This window comes from Nilaparvata lugens, chromosome 12, assembly GCF_014356525.2.
Source record: "Nilaparvata lugens isolate BPH chromosome 12, ASM1435652v1, whole genome shotgun sequence".
NCBI lineage: Eukaryota > Metazoa > Arthropoda > Insecta > Hemiptera > Delphacidae > Nilaparvata > Nilaparvata lugens.
In genome coordinates, this window is record NC_052515.1 from 28,662,467 (window position 1) to 28,683,669 (window position 21,203).

Consider the following 21,203-nt stretch of genomic DNA (forward strand, 5'->3'; position numbering starts at 1 on the left):
AGGGATCGGACATGAATTGTGAATAATATTTAGGCTGATAATATTGGGAAAAATGAATTGGTTGCTCTTCTCAAGTGCTATGCTAAACCACAAAATATGAACAGGAAAGATAAAAGATGACCTAAAATGATTGGAAAAAATGATTTTCCCCATTCTACTATCCTTGTTCATTGATAGTGTAAGAGTCTAAGAATAGAAAAACAAAACACGTTTCGATTCACTATCCAAGAGTTTAGTAGGATATGAATTTATTTGAGGTAACAATTGATGTTCATCTTTTCCCCAAAAAACATTTGAACTCATCTTTGAGATGAGTAGGCTACTCAGGAACTCCAACAGAATATCATAAGAATATCCCTAATTACTCCAAATTTATTTCTGTACGAAAAAAATCTTAGAAACTAAAATATTAGCTTTCCATCCTACATCCCAGATATTCCAACAATATCAACATTTATTGTAGGTCAAAATAAAAAAATGAAAAAATGTTTTATTGGCAGAAATATAGCCTAAAATTGGAAAATTGGAAAGATTTGCATCTTATTGAATTGAATAATCCATTTATTTATTCCATTCACAAAATTACAAATCATTAAGGAACTTATTATTAATGTATAATTATACATATAATTATGGCTTTGAATGGTGGGGAGACCCAAGGGTAGTCCACCTCGCCTTATATAGTCCAAAAAATGGGAAACATTTGGAAACCGGACACTAAGGTTATAGTGAGCACAATACTTTTAATTTACATGTTTCACTTCAAAATAAAGATATTTTTGTTAAAAAGTCCAAACATATGCAAAACCAAAAAAAAACACAAAATCAGTCAGCCAAATTCAGAAAATATTAAAGAACTATTATTAGAAGAGAACAACAGGCCAAATCTGTTCTTCTCTCAAACTTTAATCAATATCACAAAATTCAAATTGTCCTCATCAACATTTCCTTTTCCAAGGATGTTCTCCAGGAAATCTGCAAAAGTAAAAGGGATTCACCTTAAACAGTCGTGCCAATATGTAAGTCACGAATCTGTGGCCATTTACAGTGTTGCCACATTGTGCAAAAGGTGAATCCAATGCTTTGTACAAGTCTAGATGGAGTTATGACGCAACTAGCCAGTCTGCACCTAGACCTTACTATAAAGTATAACTATAGATATGTCGTTCTTAATCTTTCTGTGCACTATATAGATACAACACGGATGAGCTTCGAAGTCTCCTAAGTAACATCTTCCAAGTCTTTCCATCATCTACTAAGTCTTCTGTCTCCTCTAAGTGTCATTGAAGTATTTTCTGTATGACGATGACCATGAAGGAGTGTGTCTTCATTCTATAGTACGATTTACTTCAAACTCTAACATTGGATGGATGGGAAGAATATTTTTATTAGAAATGCTAACAGTTTGCTCGAATAGGAGAGAATCTATCAGAATAAACATGTGAAAATTTTAAATAGAGATAAAATACAATGAGGATGCAGGGATGAAGAATTCCAATTGGCTCTTATGAGAGTGTTCACACATCTCATTTTCGCCAATGTTTGAACATTTCCTTCGTAGCCTACCAATAGCATTATTTTTACTTTCCTTGCCCTATTACCATAGGTAGAGAAAGTATTGCTTTCCGAAAAAAATTAAGGTACCCCAATTTTTAAATTTCTATACGTTTCAAGGTCCCCTGAGTCCAAAAAACTGATTTTTGGGTATTGGTGTGTGTGTGTATGAGTGTATCTGTGTCTGTGTACACGATATCTCATCTCGTAATCAACGGAATGACTTGAAATTCGGAACTTAAGGTCCTTACACTATAAGTATCCGACACGAACAATTTCAATCAAATGCAATTCAAGATGGCTGCTGAAATGGCGAAAATGTTGTCAAAAACAGGGGTTTTCGCGATTTTCTCCTTAACGGCTTCAACGATTTTGGTCAAATCCATACCTATAATAGTCATTGATAAGCTCTATCAACTCCCCACAAGTCTCATATCTGTAAAAATTTCAGGAGCTTCGCCCCATCTATGCAAAGTTCGATTTTAGATTTCCAATTATCAGTCTTCAGCTACAATTTAAACAAAAAATTTCAAGTGGAAAGGATTGAGCATGAAAATTTCTACAATTAATGTTTTGTAACATTTTCACCTAAAAATGGAAATAAGCTCGAAATTCGAGAAAATGTGATTATTCAATTGCAAACTGTTGGCAACTGTTGATTCTATTAAATGATTCACTATGTAGAGATAGCAGACCTCGTGTGTCTCCAGCGTTATAGTCCTGTCACCAGCTGGCTCAGATCTTAGAATAGTAGACTTGAGATGCGCGTGAACACTAGCGTCAGGTGATCAATTTTCATAACGGCAAGGGAAGTTGTGTGAGTTCGCCACACCAGATTTTTTTTTTTGTATATCAGAGCAGACATTATTTAGAAAACAAAGCTCCAGTATACAAGTATAATCTAGAAATCCTCATCTTCCAGTTCTAGTAGTGTAGAGTAGACAAAGAAAAATGATAGAGAAACCTTTCACCATCACGAGGGAAATTTATGAACAGTTTTAAAGTCTAGAATAGACGCGCATTAGCTATAACTTAGTGCTATAATGACAAGTAAATTAAATCGCAACTCATCCAGCCAAGTAATTCAGTTTTATGATGAAATTCGTGACAAGTGAATATTATTATGATGGAGTCCACTTCAAAATGTCAGCGTTGTTTAAATAGGCAGCATTGATTGTGTTTCTCTAGTGATGCTGTCATTTTGAGGTGAATCACACTGTATTTTACCATTCACCAAGAGCTAATTTCATTGGATGATTACTTCTCTTTAGGAGCCCAAGTTGACCAATCTTCAATTTCTTTATAATAAATTATTCGTCAGAAGCCAGAACGAGTGAGTGTGCTAGAGAGAGTGAGAGAGTGTGTGAGAGAGAGAATGAATCAGAGACGTTTGAGTACAGTGTGACTGACTCAACAGAATCCGATGGCTGACTTGCATTAATTTGAATGAGAATGGACCACTCACCATTCACAAAAGGCTAAGACACCGATTCTAATTTTCTACAAGGCATGATGTGGACCTTGAATTACATTTGGAGATTTGGACGGCTTGAAAAAGTGTACAATGACTTCTGTACTGTACCGTAGTAGAATAAGAATGGTGCGAACTCTATGACTGCACCGAGAGTTGAGAAATTAATATTGATGGATGTTTTACGCTGGAGATTTTCTTCAACCTGTCAGCAGAAGAAGAAGAAGGAGAAGAAGATGAAGAAAAAAAAGAAGAAGAAAAAGAAGACGCAAGGAAGGAGGAAAAGGGGATGAAAGAGCAGTTCAAAGTAGAGTGGAATTGAATGGCTATGTCCCATATTATTTGCTTTATTCAAATATACATACTGGAAACATTTGGCCCATCTCCTTTATTACATGGACTTATTCTCCTTCCTATTTTTGTCTTCCAATATTTTTTATTGCATTTCCATCTTGCATCTCTGCTCTCACTCTCACTCTCTTTCTCTTTCTTTCCATCATACTCCTTTCTTTTTCAGCTCCACTTCTTTCTTCATTTCCACCAAATCCTTGATCAATCTTTTGACATCCCAATTTTTCCCCTTCTTCTCTCAGTATTGATCAATTGTCGAGGAGAGTAGAAATGAGAGAGATAGAAGAAGGATGGAAAAGAAGAAGAAGAAGAAGAAGAAGACCTTCTAAAATTCAGTATGGTAGTCCCAGGACTTGTATAAAGAAGGTCCTTGTTCTCCACGTCAACGTTATTTCACTAGAACCTTCATAGATCATTTCCTTCGATTGATTATGAGAATGAGGAAAATTATGCAATGTGTGTGTGTATGTGTGAGGAAAATTATGAAAATTATCCTTCGATTGATTATGAGAATGAGGAAAATTATGCAAAGAAGCAGAAGGAGGAGACAGAAAAGAAGAACGAGAAGGAGAAGAGTGTGGAAAATAGGAGGAGGAAAATGATGAGTGTAGGAGGAGATGGAAAAATAGGAGAAGAGGAAAATGATGGGTATAGGAGGAGAAAAAAGAGAAGGTGGGAAATGAGGAGAAGGATTAGGATGAATGAGAATGAGGAAGTGAGGTGGAAAAGGATTAGGATGAGAAGTGGGAAAATGTGATGGAAGAGAACCATCTGTATAATTCATTGAATAGTATTAACTATATTGTCAGTTATTATGAGTTCGTGCATAAGGACCAGACTATATTGAGCGTCTTTAGGCGCTTTTTCAACGCTTTTCTTGTATATATTTTTCATCACTACACTATCAATGATAATCATCAAGATAATCAGAGTTTTCTTTATAAAATAACTTGATTAATTCAATATGAAGTGATAATTAAGTGTTATTTAGATATAGTTTGGTGTTTTTATTTCTATAAATTCAAAATGTTTAGCTTGTTTATATTTTTGGACGAAAATTGAACTTGAACGTTTTACAGTAGAAACATAACCTATTTTTTGGACATTTTATTAATTTATCAAGATTTGTGAATGGAATAGATTTGGGCCAAGCCTGTTGTTCCTTCCTAATCATATTTATAATATGTTTGTAATTCTGTCTACGAATAAATGAATGAATAATGAGAAATGAATAAATATATTAATGATGATCAGATTGAATAACAAATTATCATGATGAATAAATTATATAATAATAATAATATCACATAAAATATTGATGATTTTTTAGTGGGACGGGGGTTTGATGGTTTCCTCTGGCCTCTCTCAGGGAGACATAATCATTTTTCAACACTCTTTTATACACTAATAAATTCAATCATCTCTAACCGTGTGACCATAAGGTTACTGACCCAACAGATTTCTATAGAAAGAAGACAGTCGACTGTCGACCTCAAACGACCAGTACATTCAATTCAATTCAAGTGCTGAGTCATTATTACAATCAATTCCATTTATTACTCGACAACACTGTGACCGACTCATAATTTCTTTCATTCAATTTTCTCCCCTTCTAAAAAGCCTCTTTGATTACTGATGTCATTTTTCATCACTAGCAATGATAATCATCAAGATAATCAGAGTTTTTTCTTACCAGTCCATGACCAATGAGCTGACAACGTTGAAGAGTTCCACTTGTCAATTTTTCTCTGGATGGATTTAATGGGTCGGCCATGACATTTCTGATTCGATGTATCCTCATCACATCTTGCTTTGGTCAGAACTGGACAGGAAAGCTAGGCTCTGACAGATTATATTAGCATATTGAGAAACCTGCTTCAAGATAAAAATACTTAGCTGAACCTGTGCAACGCAAAGCTCTGCTTGCTTTGTGAATTCTTTCGTAAATAAAGGTGAATTCTAACAAAGAATCATTATTTTTCCATTATTTAATTATTTCTAACTATATATTCAATTCTATGAGAAGAGCACTAGATCAAATAAACTAGACCACAGAGGGACTATTCAAAGCCTGATACAGATTTCACAGATTTTCAGCCCGGCCGAACGAGTATTTTTTAAATTTATTTATAGTTTTTACAAAGAAGCACTGATCGGGAGAGAAAAACTAAGGATACTCCTTGTACTATTTCTCTCCCAAAGTCTAAAATACGGTTATGATTTCACTTTTATAAAATTTTGTACATTTTCACTAAAAAACAACGATAACTATGAATTTGAAATTTTGACGGTATACTCTCATAAGAACGGATGGGAATAATATCTTCACTGTACTGGACACGTATATTGCTAACTAGCCATCAGGCTCGCTTCGCTCGCCGTATCCGTCCAAAACTGTGATCAGCGGGCTCGCTTCGCTCGCCTGCATTTTTCATTCGAGCATGCTTCATTCCATCAGAAAGTCAAAGTACTGAGAAAATGCAGAAAAGCTGAGAAAAACGCTGATTTTGAGCGTATCTTTGATGAAATGTTAAAGTCACCTCATCACAAAATTTTTAGACCCTAGCTAAAGATCTGTACCAAATTTGAACATTTTCTGTCTATTACTTGATGAAATAAATGAGAAAACGCAAAAAACCGCTAATTTTGGGCGTATCTTTGGCGTTATTTCAAATTCCTTCTAACTCTAACACAACATTATTACACCCCAGCTGAGCTTCTGTAGTAAATTTGAGCATTTTCTGTTCATTTGTTCTCGATGAAGCTGAGAAAGCACAAAAAACGCTAGGAAAACGCAGATTTTGGGCATATATTGGGGTTATTTCAAATTACTTCGAACTCTAACACAACATTATTACACCCTAGCTTAGCTGCTATACTAAATTTGAACAATTTCTGTTCATTTGTTCTCGATAAATCTGAGAAAAAGCAAAAAAACGCTGGAAAAACGCAATTTTTGGGCGTATCTTTGGAAATTTTCCCATATCCGTTCTTAATGCGCCTCTTAAGGGTCAACTGAACATACCTACCAAATTTGAACGTTTTTGGTCCGGTAGATTTTTAGTTCTGAGAGTGAGTGAGTGCCATTTCGCTTTTATATTATATAGATGTGGGAACTCAGCTGAAACCTAAACTTTGACCTTCTGTGAACTTTTATCTTCTGTGTGTAATAATAGTGTGTATAATGTCTTCCATTAATAGTATTTTTTAATAGTTTGTGATAATTTGTTGTTTAATTGTTCCTAGTTTGTACAATTTTTCGATAAATAACAGCACTATTTTTCTCTCTTTTCAGTGGGACACCTTACCACAATATCACCTCTAAGTCTTCCCACAAGTCATGTCATCCCAGGCATGGCTATCAGAGAGCCAATGGGAGACCGCCATTCTCGGCCAATCACCAGCCAGCAGTGCCTGTCACAGGCTTCCAATCACAAGTCGACACAACAAAAAACAACCAATCACAAGCGGACAATACACAAACCATTACCGACACTCTACCGGCGCTCAGCCAATGACATCAAAGCATTCTCGAGACTGTACCAGCGCTCAGCCAATGACATCAAAAGAGTGCCGGGACTGTACCGGCGTTCGGCCAATGACAGCGAAGAATTTCAGAGACTGTACCGGCATTCGGCCAATCATAGGAAGGGCTTTGAAAGTGACAGTTTTAGTTTGTTTTAGTTCTAGTAAGTGTGTCTCCGGTGTTAGGTGAGATAAGGGTGGGAGGAGCTGTGAACGTGTTTTCGAGATTCGGTTATCTGAGCATCAGCATGCGAGTTGTTCCCAGGAACGACACCGATCATTCATGGATTTTCCGGGAGCCTATTGTTGATGTGTTCAAGCAGGTGGTGATAAGGCAAAGGTAAGTACCCTTTTTATAAACTCTACATTACTTGATGCTCACTTTTCATTAATTTTTAATAAAATTGTGTATTCACTTTATCCATTTTCCATGACAAAATATCATCTTACCATTAGTTAGTGCCCCCGTTCCATTACTTGGAAACGATTTTCCATTATAGTCCATACAAAATTACTTTTGAATTGGAGGAATATGCGGCCCAGAGAAATGGAGAGAGATCAGCCAATTACAGTGATTAATAGAATAGTCACAGGTAAAAGCGCAGTTATCAGATTTCATCCTTCAGGGAGGCTTTCAGGTCTATCTGGGTTAATAGGTAAAAGCGCAGTTGTCAATTTGCTGATTAGACTCAGTGACTCAGTGCTTCCAGACAGGAAACCTTGTTTGTGTATCATGAGCACAGGAGCACTCACTAGAAATTAGAGGAAATAAGAGTATGCTGGCTGGTTTAGAACGGTCACATCGTGCCGCTGTATCCCTACCTTTCTCTGCTGCGCATGTCCCTCCAAATGAAAAGTAATTTTGTACGGACTATAGTTAGAACTCTCCTGATTTTCCAAAATATAATTCTCACTTTCGATTAGTAGTACCCACTTTCCTTTACTTGGAAAGAAATTTCCTTTGTTCACTCTACTGTCCACTTCACTCATTTTCCATTAGTTAATATTAATTTGCCAGTAGTACAATTTGAAATATTTTTATTGATGAATATATATTATTTTATCAATAAATTATTTATTTCATCTTTTGGTTGATAATGTGTGATATTCTGTTGTTTTTTATCTCAACGATGAAGTTCTTAGTTCGTATTTCATGGCAATAAAGTGTCAGGTTTTCTGGGCTTTTCAAACCTTCTCACAATTTCTTCCATCACAGAATTCAATCTTGCTCTAGACTACATTCATATATCATATTCTCTGTGAATTTGGGTGGCATTATTCTCAATAAAACAAACCTTGAATAAAGAATACCTCTCTACAGCGAAATTTTCCTCAGCATTATCTACCTCGTCCATTGAGGTTCAACTGTAAAATGAAAATAAATAGAGAAAAGCCAGTAGTAGAAAAGAGTAGAATAATAATAGGAAGAATGCTTTATTATTCAATTTTACAAATACGATATATTAAAAACCCACACACACATTTACGGTTGATTAAACAGTCGCCAACTCTAGTACCTATGTATCTCTATGAACTATGATAGACAACCATCCAGTTATAAAAATTTGCAATATTTTATTGATTTACTTTGCGATTAATGACTGGATTGATATGTTGACTAGCTTGACGAAAAGTGGCGCTGTCCCTGGGTCAGGAAGCGGTTCTCAACCAGTGTTCCAGGGCGACTTCCACATGGAGTTCTGCGACAACACGCGTCAGCTACTGCAGGCCTACTTCCGAGACTTCACCATCGAGAAGATGGAGCACCCCTGGCAAGCCTTCACCAGTAGCTGGTCACCAGCTATCATTGCCAGGAATCTTGGTACAATAAATAATATTTTACTTACTGTCTTTACAACCAATAACTAAAACCATGTACACTGAACAAATGTTCGACAAACATGTTTGTTGAAACAGTTTGGGCAAATTTTATTATGTTTGCCCGTGGCCAGTGTGTACGCATCACCAAACATTTGTAAATGGGAGAACAGGTTTTATGTTTTACAGCAAACACTAAAAATTTTAGGGAAAACAGTAATTTTTTGTTTGACAAACAATGATTGTTCAAACTTTATAAAACTGTCCCTGAGCCCCTCAACAAACTGTTTGCCGAACATGTATATCGAACATTTGTTCAGTGTGGACACGGCTTAACATTCATGCTAAGTTCAATTCTAGTTCAATTAATTTTCCTCTCAACAAATCGTTTTTATCCAATCATTGCGAAGAGCCGTAATAAAATATTGAATTCAGAGTATGCACTACCAATAACTGACACATGCTAGGCTCATTTTCCAGTTCAGACAATATTCCGTTTTTTAACTATTTTTAACAACACTACAGTCTAATATTTTTGAATATTAGTTATTAAAACTAGTACTCACTATGGAGCGCTTTCGGATTTTTAAAATCCATTCTCAACACTGGATGTTAAAAATCCGAAAGCGTTGAGATAGTTGAGAATGGATTTTAAAAATCCGAAAGCGTTGAGATAGTTGAGAATGGATTTTAAAAATCCGAAAGCGTTGAGATAGTTGAGAATGGATTTTAAAAATCCGAAAGCGTTGAGATAGTTGAGAATGGATTTTAAAAATCCGAAAGCGTTGAGATAGTTGAGAATGGATTTTAAAAATCCGAAAGCGTTGAGATAGTTGAGAATGGATTTTAAAAATCCGAAAGCGTTGAGATAGTTGAGAATGGATTTTAAAAATCCGAAAGCGTTGAGATAGTTGAGAATGGATTTTAAAAATCCGAAAGCGTTGAGATAGTTGAGAATGGATTTTAAAAATCCGAAAGCGTTGAGATAGTTGAGAATGGATTTTAAAAATCCGAAAGCGTTGAGATAGTTGAGAATGGATTTTAAAAATCCGAAAGTGCTCCACAGTGAGTACTAGTTTTAATAACTAATATTGAAAGATATTAGACTGTAGTCTAATTCAATTTCATTTACCAAAAACCAATCAATCAATATATTAATTGGAAAAATTTGTAAAAAATTGACAAAATACTTGTATTGCATGACTAGCTTCACAACAACACAGAAAAAAACGCAAAAAGCTATTCTTTATTGATTGATACAATAAGTAGGTACATCATCAAAATGGTAGGGAGAGAAAGAATAAGGTAACCTTGTGCGATTTCTCTCTCAAATTTAGATATGGTTACACATAGTCCGAAATAGGTTAAATCTTGTAGTTGTTCACTTTACAAATTTTTTTAGTCCTCAATTATTGTCACAAAGAAGATTTTTCAATGTAGAAGCTTCAAAACCAAACATAGGAGCTAAAGTTAAAAAAAGCTAGTCAAGCACTACAAGTATAATAAAACCAATACAAGCTATATTATTAATTGAAGCTGTATCTTCCTCTACAACAACACATCAAGTTTAAGAAGCAATACAAGTATTTTGCCAATTTTTTCACAATTTTTTTCCAATTAATTGATTGTTTTTTGGTAAATGAAATTGAATTCTAAACAGATTTATAAATTTATTTCTATAAGAAATATATTTATTTCTATTACAATATATTAGAAAAATGAATCAAGACCGTTTTAAAACACAAGTTAAAAAACTGCTAACAGAGAACCCATTATATAGGTAATGTAGAAGAATTCTTCAATTTGCCCGTCGATGTAATAAATACTTATTTTGAGTGATGATTATAAAATGTGTATGGATTGGCTTAGTTAGTTTTATAGGATTTTATTCTTGACGACACCTAATGTACATTGAAATGTATTTATTGGTGGATTAACATACAGTATTCTATTCTATTAACATATTCTATTCTATTATTATTTATATTTGTCTTATTTTGGCGAAATAAATATTCTATCAGTTACAGATGGAATTAAATAGAGAATGCATTTATTCAAATGCTAATTAATATATAATTATTATTTAACGAAAATCCTAAATAAATGCTGTAAATCACCCCGAAGACTTCTGCTACTGCAGACATTGACAACAGGGTTAACAGCTAGATGGAAATTCGATGAGAACTACTATCCAAAAATTAGTTGCCAGCCCGGGAATCGAACCCGGTACCTCCCAATTGCTGGTTAGGAATGCTTACCCTTACACCAAACTGACAATCTCTGGATAGCAGCGCTCACTTTATACGAAGCCATAGCGGCCAACCAGTTACAGATGGAATTAAATAGAGAATGCATCTATTCAAATCCAGAGATTGTCAGTTTGGTGTAAGGGTAAGCATTCCTGACTAGCAATTGGGAGGTACCGGGTTCGATTCCCGGGCTGGCAACTAATTTTTGGATAGTAGTTCTCATCGAATTTCCATCCAGCTGTTAACCCTGTTGTCAATTTCTGCAGTAGCAGAGGTCTTCGGGGTGATTTACAGCATTTATTTAGGATTTTCGTTAAATAATAATTAAATATTCTATCCTATAAATACATTCCACTATGAGTAGAAGAAATCACCCAATTGAATTCTAGAAAATAATTCTTGTTAAAATTGTCGCCGCGACAGGTATAGACGCAACGCACGTGAGTAGCGACAGCGGTGACACACGCTACTGCTTCGTGCTGGTGCGAGTCGCGCGACACCGCGAGTCGGCCAGTGTGGCCAGCGACCAGTCGCGCGACCAATCGCAGTCGCAGCTGCAGGATGCGGTCGCTCAGCAGATGGCGCGCGTCACAGTCGGCGACGCAGCGTCAGTTGGCGAGTTTGTACGAAGTTTCGGGTCGCACTATGTCGCCTCTTACACTACTGGCAATTCACTATATCAGGTATTGTAGCCTACGCACTTAAGGATAAATTTATTGAAATTAATGGAAAGCATTTTGAGATTGTGGAAGAGTTTATATATCTAGGATCTTCTACAAATGCCAAAAATGATACAAGCAGAGAGGTGAGGAGAAGAGTATATGAGGTGTATATAGAGGTGAGGAGCTAGCACATAGATGCTATTTTGCCATGTCCAATATTTTGAAGAGTCAAACTCTGAGTAGAAAGACCAAGCTGATGCTCTACCGGACTATCATTTTGCCTGTTCTGTTATACGGTAGCGAGACATGGGTGACCACACTAGCAGACGAAAAAATGCTTGGCGTGTTTGAGAGGAAAATCCTGAGGAGGATCTTTGGGGGTGTACAGGAATCGGGAGCCTGCTGCCGGCGACACAATGAAGAGTTGTACAGGTTGTACCAGCACGCAGATGTGGTAACCTTGATGCGAGTACGCAGGCTAAGATGGGCAGGGCACCTGATGAGAGCTGACGACGCATACCCGCCAAAGATGGTTATGGAAGGAAGACTGTACGGTCGGAGAAAGAGAGGACGTCCAAAAACTAGATGGATGGATGTGGTGAATAATGACGCCTCAGTGATAGGTGTGCGGAGATGGAGAAGTGCAGCGTTGGACAGGGATGCTTGGAGGCAGAAGTTGAGAGAGGCTGTGACCCGCACTGGGTTGTAAAGCCAAAGAAGAAGAAGAAGGATAAATTTAAAACTGGTGCACTTTTTCACAATTATGGAACTAGACATAGAGAACAGTTGCGAGATGATACGCACCGCACTACATTATATGAGAGAAGAGTTAAAAGTGCTGGGATTCGATTGTACAACAAACTACCAGCCCTACAAAGAGCATCCACAGGTCGTAAATTTAGAGCCTTGATGAAGAAGGAATTGTTAAATATTTGTGCATACTTGATTGATGAATTTCAAGCTTATTATGAGATGCAAAATTAGTTGTACAGTTTTATGTATGTTTTATGTAACTTATTCGTACAATATTATTGACTAATATTCATTGACAAATCCAAATACCCATTTTTTTTATCATTTCATCACATTACATCATAATATTGGGAATACTCCCATCACTTGATAGGTGAATTGTCAAATAATTGCATCCTTAGAACTAAGTAAGATTTCTAACAGGTAAAATAAACAGTAACAGTATATAAAAAATTATATAACAAAGTGTATCCTATATTAGGTCTATCATTATTCTTAGTCCTAAAAATAGAGCAAATGTGATTTTATAGGTGGTCAGTGGACGAATGGTAATAATAATAATAATTTATTATTCATTCATTTGCCATAAAAATTATATACAAATTAATAAAATAAATATTCAATAAATTACAATATATGACACTACCTGCAAAGAACAAATTGTGCGCCGGCAGTGAGTTCGAACAACTAGGTATGATGAACATATCGAAAGAAAAATAAAAATAGAGCTTAATGTATTGAAATAAGTATTGAGACTTGATCTTATAGTGCCAAAAAATATTGGAGTGACGAAGGTAGGGAGTTTCAGAGAGAGTAGCTGAGAGCTGAGTGTGTTGAGAGAACAAGCATTTTCCAGAACAAGAATTTGATAATAATAAATCTTACATCAAGAATTTGATAATAAATCTTACATCAAGTATGTTCTATAATAATTGAGATCCAAAGCATCATTGAATTCGGCTTACATCAAGTATGTTCTATAAAAATTTAGATCCAAAGCATCATTGAATTCGGCTTACATCAAGTGAGGGGGTCAGAATACAAGGGGTCCAAGTGTCATTTTTCATTTTTTTTTGAGTTAGCTACAGTAACCGATAGCTGAAAGTGGTAAAAATCTAGTATACAAGAGGTGTAAGCGTGAGTCTAATAGGTGCTGACATATGGTGTAAAATTTTTAAACTACATTCTCAAACAGCTGTTTATTTGATTAAAAAAGGGGTCCAAGTGACTTGGATCCCTTGTTTACAGGACAACGGTTGCTGGTATCCATCAAATTAAATTTAACCTTGATTAAGCCATGTCACCAAGCAAAAGATATCTCAAGAACCAATTAGCCAATCATATAATATTGCAATGAGGTCATTAATCATTGTTCAATTGCTGGTAAATTTGATAGATTTATGTGTAGCTGAGCAATAGAGTTTTGTTTGGTAAACAAGGGGTACAAGTGACACTTCTTATCACTATTTAGCTGATAATTGAGAAAGGAGAGCAATTTGAGACATGAAACTGTACGTTTGATTTGGTAAAAGTATACTGAATAGTATGGGAATAGGTTAATATCATTCCTATATTCATTTCATGAATGAAAAATTAATTAATGTAACTAAACTTTAGGCTCAATTTTCTTGAAATAAAAATATGTCACTTGAACCCCTTGTATTATAACCCCTTCAAGTATGTTCTATGAAAGTTTAGATCCAAAGCATCATTGAATTCGGCTTACATCAAGTATGTTCTATAAAAATTTAGATCCAAAGCATCATTGAATTCGGCTGTAGAATGGAATAGTAATTGATTGCTTACAATTTTTGCACATTTTTTCTCTTTTTTTCCTACTATCTTCTCCAATATACTTCTCTTTTTCTTCTCCTTCTTTCCTTACTTTCATACCTTCCACCTGCCTATTTCATGGGAAACCATAGTTGGCTAGGTATTTTTCCTCCTTTCTTTCTTTTCAGCACACCCCGCCATGAAGCCTGTTTTTGTATCTCATTGGAAATTTATTTTCGATTGTGATATTTTTGTGTTTTGATTCCTTTTATGTATATTGTATTGTGTTGATTGGAATAAAAATTGATTGAATAGGTTAATCATCACTCTATTTTTTGAATTTTTGAAGTTTTAATGATATATGTTTCAAATTGATTGGAAATGGATAAAAAATAGAATAATATTCATCCCAAAGGTGTTTGTCCACACTTCCATCATCAATAAATCATCTAGTAAATCTATCATAATATCATCTACACAATTCTATATCATCTATAGAATTCAAATTCATTAAGTACCGTTTGTACGATCATCATAATATATATAAAAAAAGTTGAATTCTACCCACTAGTGTTTGTCTATGTACCTGTATAAAAGGCATCACCTCTCTCAGCACTGACGAAACTGGTTAGTTTATATGCATAATTTTCATATGTATTTCATCGAATTTATATTATTGACTTTGTTGTAGTTCAGACACTGTGTTATTTGTGAATATTTTTAAAAAACTTAATTTTCTTGGAGTATTGAGGAATGCATTACACTCCTGAGGAGCTTCATCAGCCTCAGCTCCTCAGCTCCTCCTCAGGAGTGAAATGCATTTCTCAATACTCCAAGAAATAAGGAGTTTTTTCAAATATTCACAAGTAACACAGTGTCTGAACTACAACAAAGTTATTATAGAGTGTTTCGTCATGGAAAGCAACATCAATTATATTAGTGACTAGCTGTCCCGGCGAACTTCGTACCGCCAAATAGTTTAATGCATATCATGACAAACTTTAGCTGGATGCACACCTGAGGAGGCGCGATGCGGCATTTTATTTATATACCGGTAGATAATTTTCCAACTACAAAATAAATAATTTACTAAGAATTAATGAATTCTGAACACCAAAGACAGCACAATTATTCGAAACAAAGCAATGTCTTCAGAGCATGTAAGTCTTTAACCTGAGGCCGCACTGCTAGATGGTTACACACAGAACAGTCATTTTGTTTTTAGTCGGGGCTTTTAGAATAAAATGCATGGGCGGTTATGAAGCAGCACACACTCTTGTCTACTATCTACCGACGGCTGTTGTATGATGCAATGATTATAACAGCTGATTTTTATTTCTGTGTGTGGCCAGCTCACAAATCTTCTCCCATAAGGATTTTACATGTAAATTGAATGAAAAAGACTAAGAAGTTGTCAAAAAACCACTGATTTATTGATAATTAGAAATACGGGTTTCGGTTATTACACCATTGTCAATCTCTGATAAACAGAGATAAATCGGTTATTACACCATTGTCAATCTCTGATAAACAGAGATAAATCGGTTTATCAGAGATTGACAATGGTGTAATAACCGAAACCGGTCTTTCTAATTATCAATAAATCAGTGGTTTTTTGACAACTTCTTAGTCTTTTTCATTCAATATGAATAATTACCACAATATCAACTTCTCAACTACACAAAAAGATTACATGTAAACTTTCAAGGACCCTAGGAAAGAGTCCTGAAGTCGGATTATACATGTTATATGCCATAAACATAACGGACACAACTGAAAAAAATAATCAAATTCGGTGCACACATAAAAAAGTTATTGAATGTCAAAATTTGAGGCTCGATTTTTATTTATATAGATTTGAATTTTTCTCTTTTCTACAGGTGTTCGTCTACACACCGATCATCTACAAACGCATCAAGGACCGTCTCAAAAGTCGCGGTATCACCTCCCTCAGCACAGGCGAGCTCAACTCCTACTTCTCACCGTGGTACGCCGAGCACACCGGCAAAGTGCTATCAGCCAGCGGCAACGCCACCATGGAGAAATGGGCGCTGCACAACCTCAGGGTCAGCTTCTACTTTTTCAACTACCCCAGTCTGCTCAAGATACACGGCGACACTGCCTTGCTCAAACAGCTCAACAATCTACTGCAGAATGAGGCATTGTTGCAACTGGAGTTGAAGACTCTGGCTCCCGCATTCAGTGATGCCGAGAAACGGAAATGGTTCGAAGAGGTTGTCGAGAATAATATGATTTTGTGGGATGTGAACATGTGATACACGATGCCGAGAAATTGAAATGGTTTGAAGAGGTTGTCGAGAATAATATGATTTTGTGGGATGTGAACATGTGATACACGACGCCGAGAAACGGAAATGGTTTGAATAGGTGGTAGGCCTAGAGAATAATATGATTCTGTGGGATGTGAACATGTGATACAACCATCAGGATATTCTTGTAAATTTGAGCATGTGATTCTTCAGATTATCCTTCAGAAATTCATTGAAACAAGTCTACAATCTACTGCAGAAAGAGGCACTTTTGCAACTGGAATTGAAGACACTGCCTCCCGCTTTTATTGACGCCGAGAAACGGAAATGGTTTCAAGAGGTTGTCGAGAATAATATGATTTTGTGGGATGTGAACTTGTGATACATCAGATTCAATCCTGAAACCTGTAAAATGTTTATAACTATTAAAACGTATTATCCATCAGTATTCCGTTGTGGAAAACTTTGTAGAAAAACTTCAAGAAAAATGCATAATATGGCTGTAGAAAAAATTATCTAAAACTTTTCTAAATTTAAATAAATATTATGAAGCAGACCTTTATATGAGGTAACACTGTAATTCACTGGAAGAAACAAACTTATTTTTCAAAAGCAGTAGGCACAAAGAAATACCATGATATCTCTTTTCTGTAAAGGGCTACTTTTAATAAAAATAGAAAGAAAAATTAAAAACTCAGTACTCTTTTTTAATAATTTAAAAATACCATGATAATTTATTGTAATGTATGCTTTGTTAAGATTGCTAAAGTGCCTTGTCCTTATTATTTATTTTAGGTGATAGTCGTAAATCCATATTTTAAACCTAAAAATTATTGATAATGATGACGCGGATTTATGTAAGCCTGTATTTTTATATTTCTATTTATATGTAATATTCATTGTTATTCTCAACTGTTTTATGGTTGACAATGAATAATATCATTAATGAATGCTATTATACTTAGGGTCGATGAAATAGTATGTGGCAATCAAGTCTTCCTTTCTTCCCAAGACTTCTCCACTTCCTGTCTGAATGAATTTTTCGTACATCTTATTTGAATTAGTGAATATGATAGCTTTCATTTTGTCGTGAGCTCCAGTTTTTGTTTTGCTGTTGGTAACTTATAATCGCCCCCTATATGCAGCTTTTGCTGAAAGTCTTTCATTCTCAACTGGGAAATTGGGCAGATTTTCCTTGGCTAATACAATGCCCCATTCAAATTGCTCTTCTGGTGAAAAGGTAGCCAGATTTGAGAGAGTCATGCAAGTAGAAAGTGTGGATGATGTAGTGTACATCATTTTTAAGATGTACTTATTGAATCAATAAAGAATAAATTGTCCTCTTACACCTCTTGGGGCCATCGGTGAAGAGATGTGTGATCACAGTCGAGTAAAAATATATCAGTCTTGATCAAAGTGGCACCTAGGATTCGTCACCTCTTCATATTCGCCTTTCTTCTCATTTTTAACATTTGAAAAGGCTAATTCCTTCCTTTTGGCATTCCCAGCTCCCTAGTTTTTTCTCACTCTTCCACAGGTTCCTGCCAGCCAACATGGGTTGGTTATGATTCACAGTCCCAACTTACGCTTGCTTTTTGTGTCTCATCTTCAGATTCAGTCGATTTTTGCGATGATGCAATGAATAAAAATCGAAAATAATTAATGAATGATACGGAGTCTCAAATATCCAGTAATATTTATGTTTTAGATAATTATCTAGAACTTATTTGAGTCTTTTTCTCCTTTTTCTACTTCTTCACTTCATAAGGATTAAGTCCATTGATTATTAACCTGTTCCGGTGCCCATCATTTCTTCGGCCTTCCTAAATCTTTTTCCAGTTGATGCATAATATTCAGCTACAAAATGAATTCTTCCTGAAGGCATCCTATTCAAATGACTAGGTACTCTAGTTTCTTCTATGCTTTATATTTTTGAATTATCGATTTTAGAGTCTACCGGTATGATAAAACCTCAAATCAACCCTTAGTTGTTAAGTAGATTATTTGAAATTGATGGCATTAAACAAATATTACCATAATTAATAGTTAGAATACTTCTGTATAAAGTTTAAATTATTAAGTTTTAGCCGGTCTAAGTTCGAATACAGTAGTTCCAATAACTGGCTGTAATGATTACGGTATACATTTTGAAAAATATATGAAAGGTAATAATGATTTGAAAACTTGTGACTACGTAAATAATACTGTTTATTTTATATATATATATATATATATAATATATATATATATATATATATATATATATATATATAATATATATATATATATTGAGTTATAGAAAAGAGACCGACGCCCGCCTTCACAATGAATTTAAACTGGGCAGAAAAATTATACTATTGGAGAGCCCATAGTATAATAATAATATTTTTATTATTATAAAAATAATAATTATGGGAGGGTCCACACATTGGACTGCAAGCGTGTAAACAATATAAAAACCAATTATATTAATATTCTAATATTTTATTAATATTCAAATTCCCAGCTAGCAGGAATTCATTGGAAGGCAGGGCTTTACTGTATAAAGTAATTGGATATTATTAAATTATAGTATAACATTGCTCTTTATTAGAAATGTTCCATGTTTTATATTTATTTTTACTTTCATATCTTTTACATGTCTCATTATCTATACTTCAATGAATATGTCCATGTTTTCTCAGCAATAATTATCTATGCACTACCTATAAAAACATTCTATATTCATGTACCATACCTTATCTATTTATTATGAGTATTGTGTATCTCTCTGTTTCCTTAGCAATTATTTATGCAGTAGTACCTATAAGAACATCCTTCATCAAATGTATAGGTACCATATCATGGGATGGTTTAATAACTTCCAGTTTTACTTTGAAAATCAACCATTAGTCTATTTCAGGCTTGTAAATTTCACGTAAGATGCTACTTTAATACAAATATTTTATTGAGGGAAAATTATTTTTATCGCTGGAGTTTTTTCAATGAGTGTGCAATAATTCAATGGCTTTAATTTCATTTTTTTATCAATTCTGTATCTAGGAAAGAGTAATTTGATGTACGAAATAAAGTCATTACGGTGATTCAATTCCTAATAATCATACATTATTCGAATGACAAATAAGCGAGTTACCCGAGATTATTATTATTTATATAACATAATTATTATTCATATATTCAAATAACAGATTATTTAGAAGAGATATTTTGATAAATATATACCGTACATCCACAATACACAATCCTTTATGAATGAATATTTATCAAGTATTTAATTCCATGATAAAACTTTATCAATCATTCCAAAAAAGTTTACAGTATTACTCATAAACTCTGTATTAGTCTAATCAATAGTACCGTATCATATTTATATACGTTCTGTTAATTGATAGTGTCATCAATAATATTCATCTTTGATATTTTCTAGTTCATTGTCAGTAGAAAACTGCAAATATGTGTTGCGAAAAAAATTAAAATAGATATTTAATAAAATAATGTTTAAGTTGAATTTAATAATTTAATAATAGGCTACAATATAATAATTACTGTATGTATTGAATGTAAGTAGCTTGGAGCCTAAAATTTTTTATTAGTTTACAATTTTAACTGCATCAATGACTATTCATGATAGAACATAGCTTTAAAACATTAATTCAAATAGTGTCAATTAGGTATTCATAAATATTTATGTAATGAATAAAATTATATATATTTTTGTTAGAACAAATTATTAAATTATTTTAGTATTATTGCTATTGAAAGAATTGTGATTGTGTGCTGTGTAAATATTGTACAGGATGATAATAAACTACCGTATTTTTAAACAATTTCAAACTATAGTAGCAAATATTCTTTTAAATACAACGTTTACTAATGATTTTCAGATAAACTCGCATCAACTATTAAAAAGGACATGTTACTGTAAAGCTGCGTTTAGACCAAAATTAATAACAACATGTTAATAACTTAATCCTTATAGATTGAACATATCTTATCATACGCATGATGAGCATATAATATGTGTTTGTCAAGTTCCGTTCAATCTAATAGAATCTATAAGGATTAAGTTATTAACATTTTGTTAATAACTTTGGTGTAAACCCCGCTTAAGAATGGGTGTGATTCCTTCAACTATGGTAATTAAATTATGTTTCTTAAGCAACTCCCGTGTTTTGGACAAACACGCAAATAAGTCGTCGGTCACGGCTGCCTAAAAATGGTCGTTAGGTCATGTCAGCGTCCCTGAAACTAACCAGGTGCAACCTGAAAACTCTGTCACCAGACCTGAGCCAGCCAGGTCACAAATTTACTTCAATTATCAAATCATATCGTACCCGTACTAGCAAAACTCACCAAGTCAAAAACTACAGTTTCGAGTTATAAGCACATAACACTTGGTGAGTTTTGCCTGACTACCAAACAGCAAATATTGCTCACCATTTCCTAAATAATGTTATCACTATCCATTAATAATTAGTTTGTGGGAAGCAAAACTCACGAAATATGTTTAGTGAAGTGATGAATAGTGAATTTATGTATAGTGCTTGATGAAGCTCTGTATTCATGAGGATGAAAACTCATTAAAGATGGTTAGTAAAAATTGCTAGGTGATTCCTTGAAAACTAAAGGACTTTGGTGAATTTTGCCAGACAAGAAAAATGTGTCTAGCACTTTAGTGAGATCTAATAAAGTGGAAAAATAGAAATAGTAATAAAACATATGACTTGGTGAGTTCTGCCTACTCAAAGAGCTACATTTTTTAAGCCTATCAAAATAT

The 21,203-nt window shown here is 34.3% G+C and overlaps 1 protein-coding gene across 3 annotated transcripts; it reads left to right on the plus strand.

The window, feature by feature from the left end:
* Positions 1 to 7,106: 7,106 nt before the first annotated feature.
* LOC111049904 (torso-like protein) lies at positions 7,107 to 18,556 on the plus strand. 3 transcript variants are annotated; one of them, XM_039439310.1, is made up of 6 exons: positions 7,107 to 7,241; positions 8,524 to 8,723; positions 11,392 to 11,651; positions 16,037 to 16,390; positions 16,468 to 16,544; positions 16,767 to 18,556. In XM_039439310.1, exons 1-5 carry the CDS (start codon positions 7,150 to 7,152, stop codon positions 16,507 to 16,509), a joined length of 948 nt encoding a protein of 315 aa, XP_039295244.1. In that variant the 5' UTR covers positions 7,107 to 7,149; the 3' UTR covers positions 16,510 to 16,544; positions 16,767 to 18,556. The 3 variants fall into 3 exon arrangements, with proteins under 3 accessions (XP_039295244.1, XP_039295243.1, XP_039295241.1); XM_039439309.1 differs by lacking the exon at positions 16,468 to 16,544 and having other exon boundaries at positions 16,037 to 16,426; positions 16,587 to 18,556; XM_039439307.1 differs by having other exon boundaries at positions 16,468 to 18,556.
* Positions 18,557 to 21,203: the final 2,647 nt, after the last annotated feature.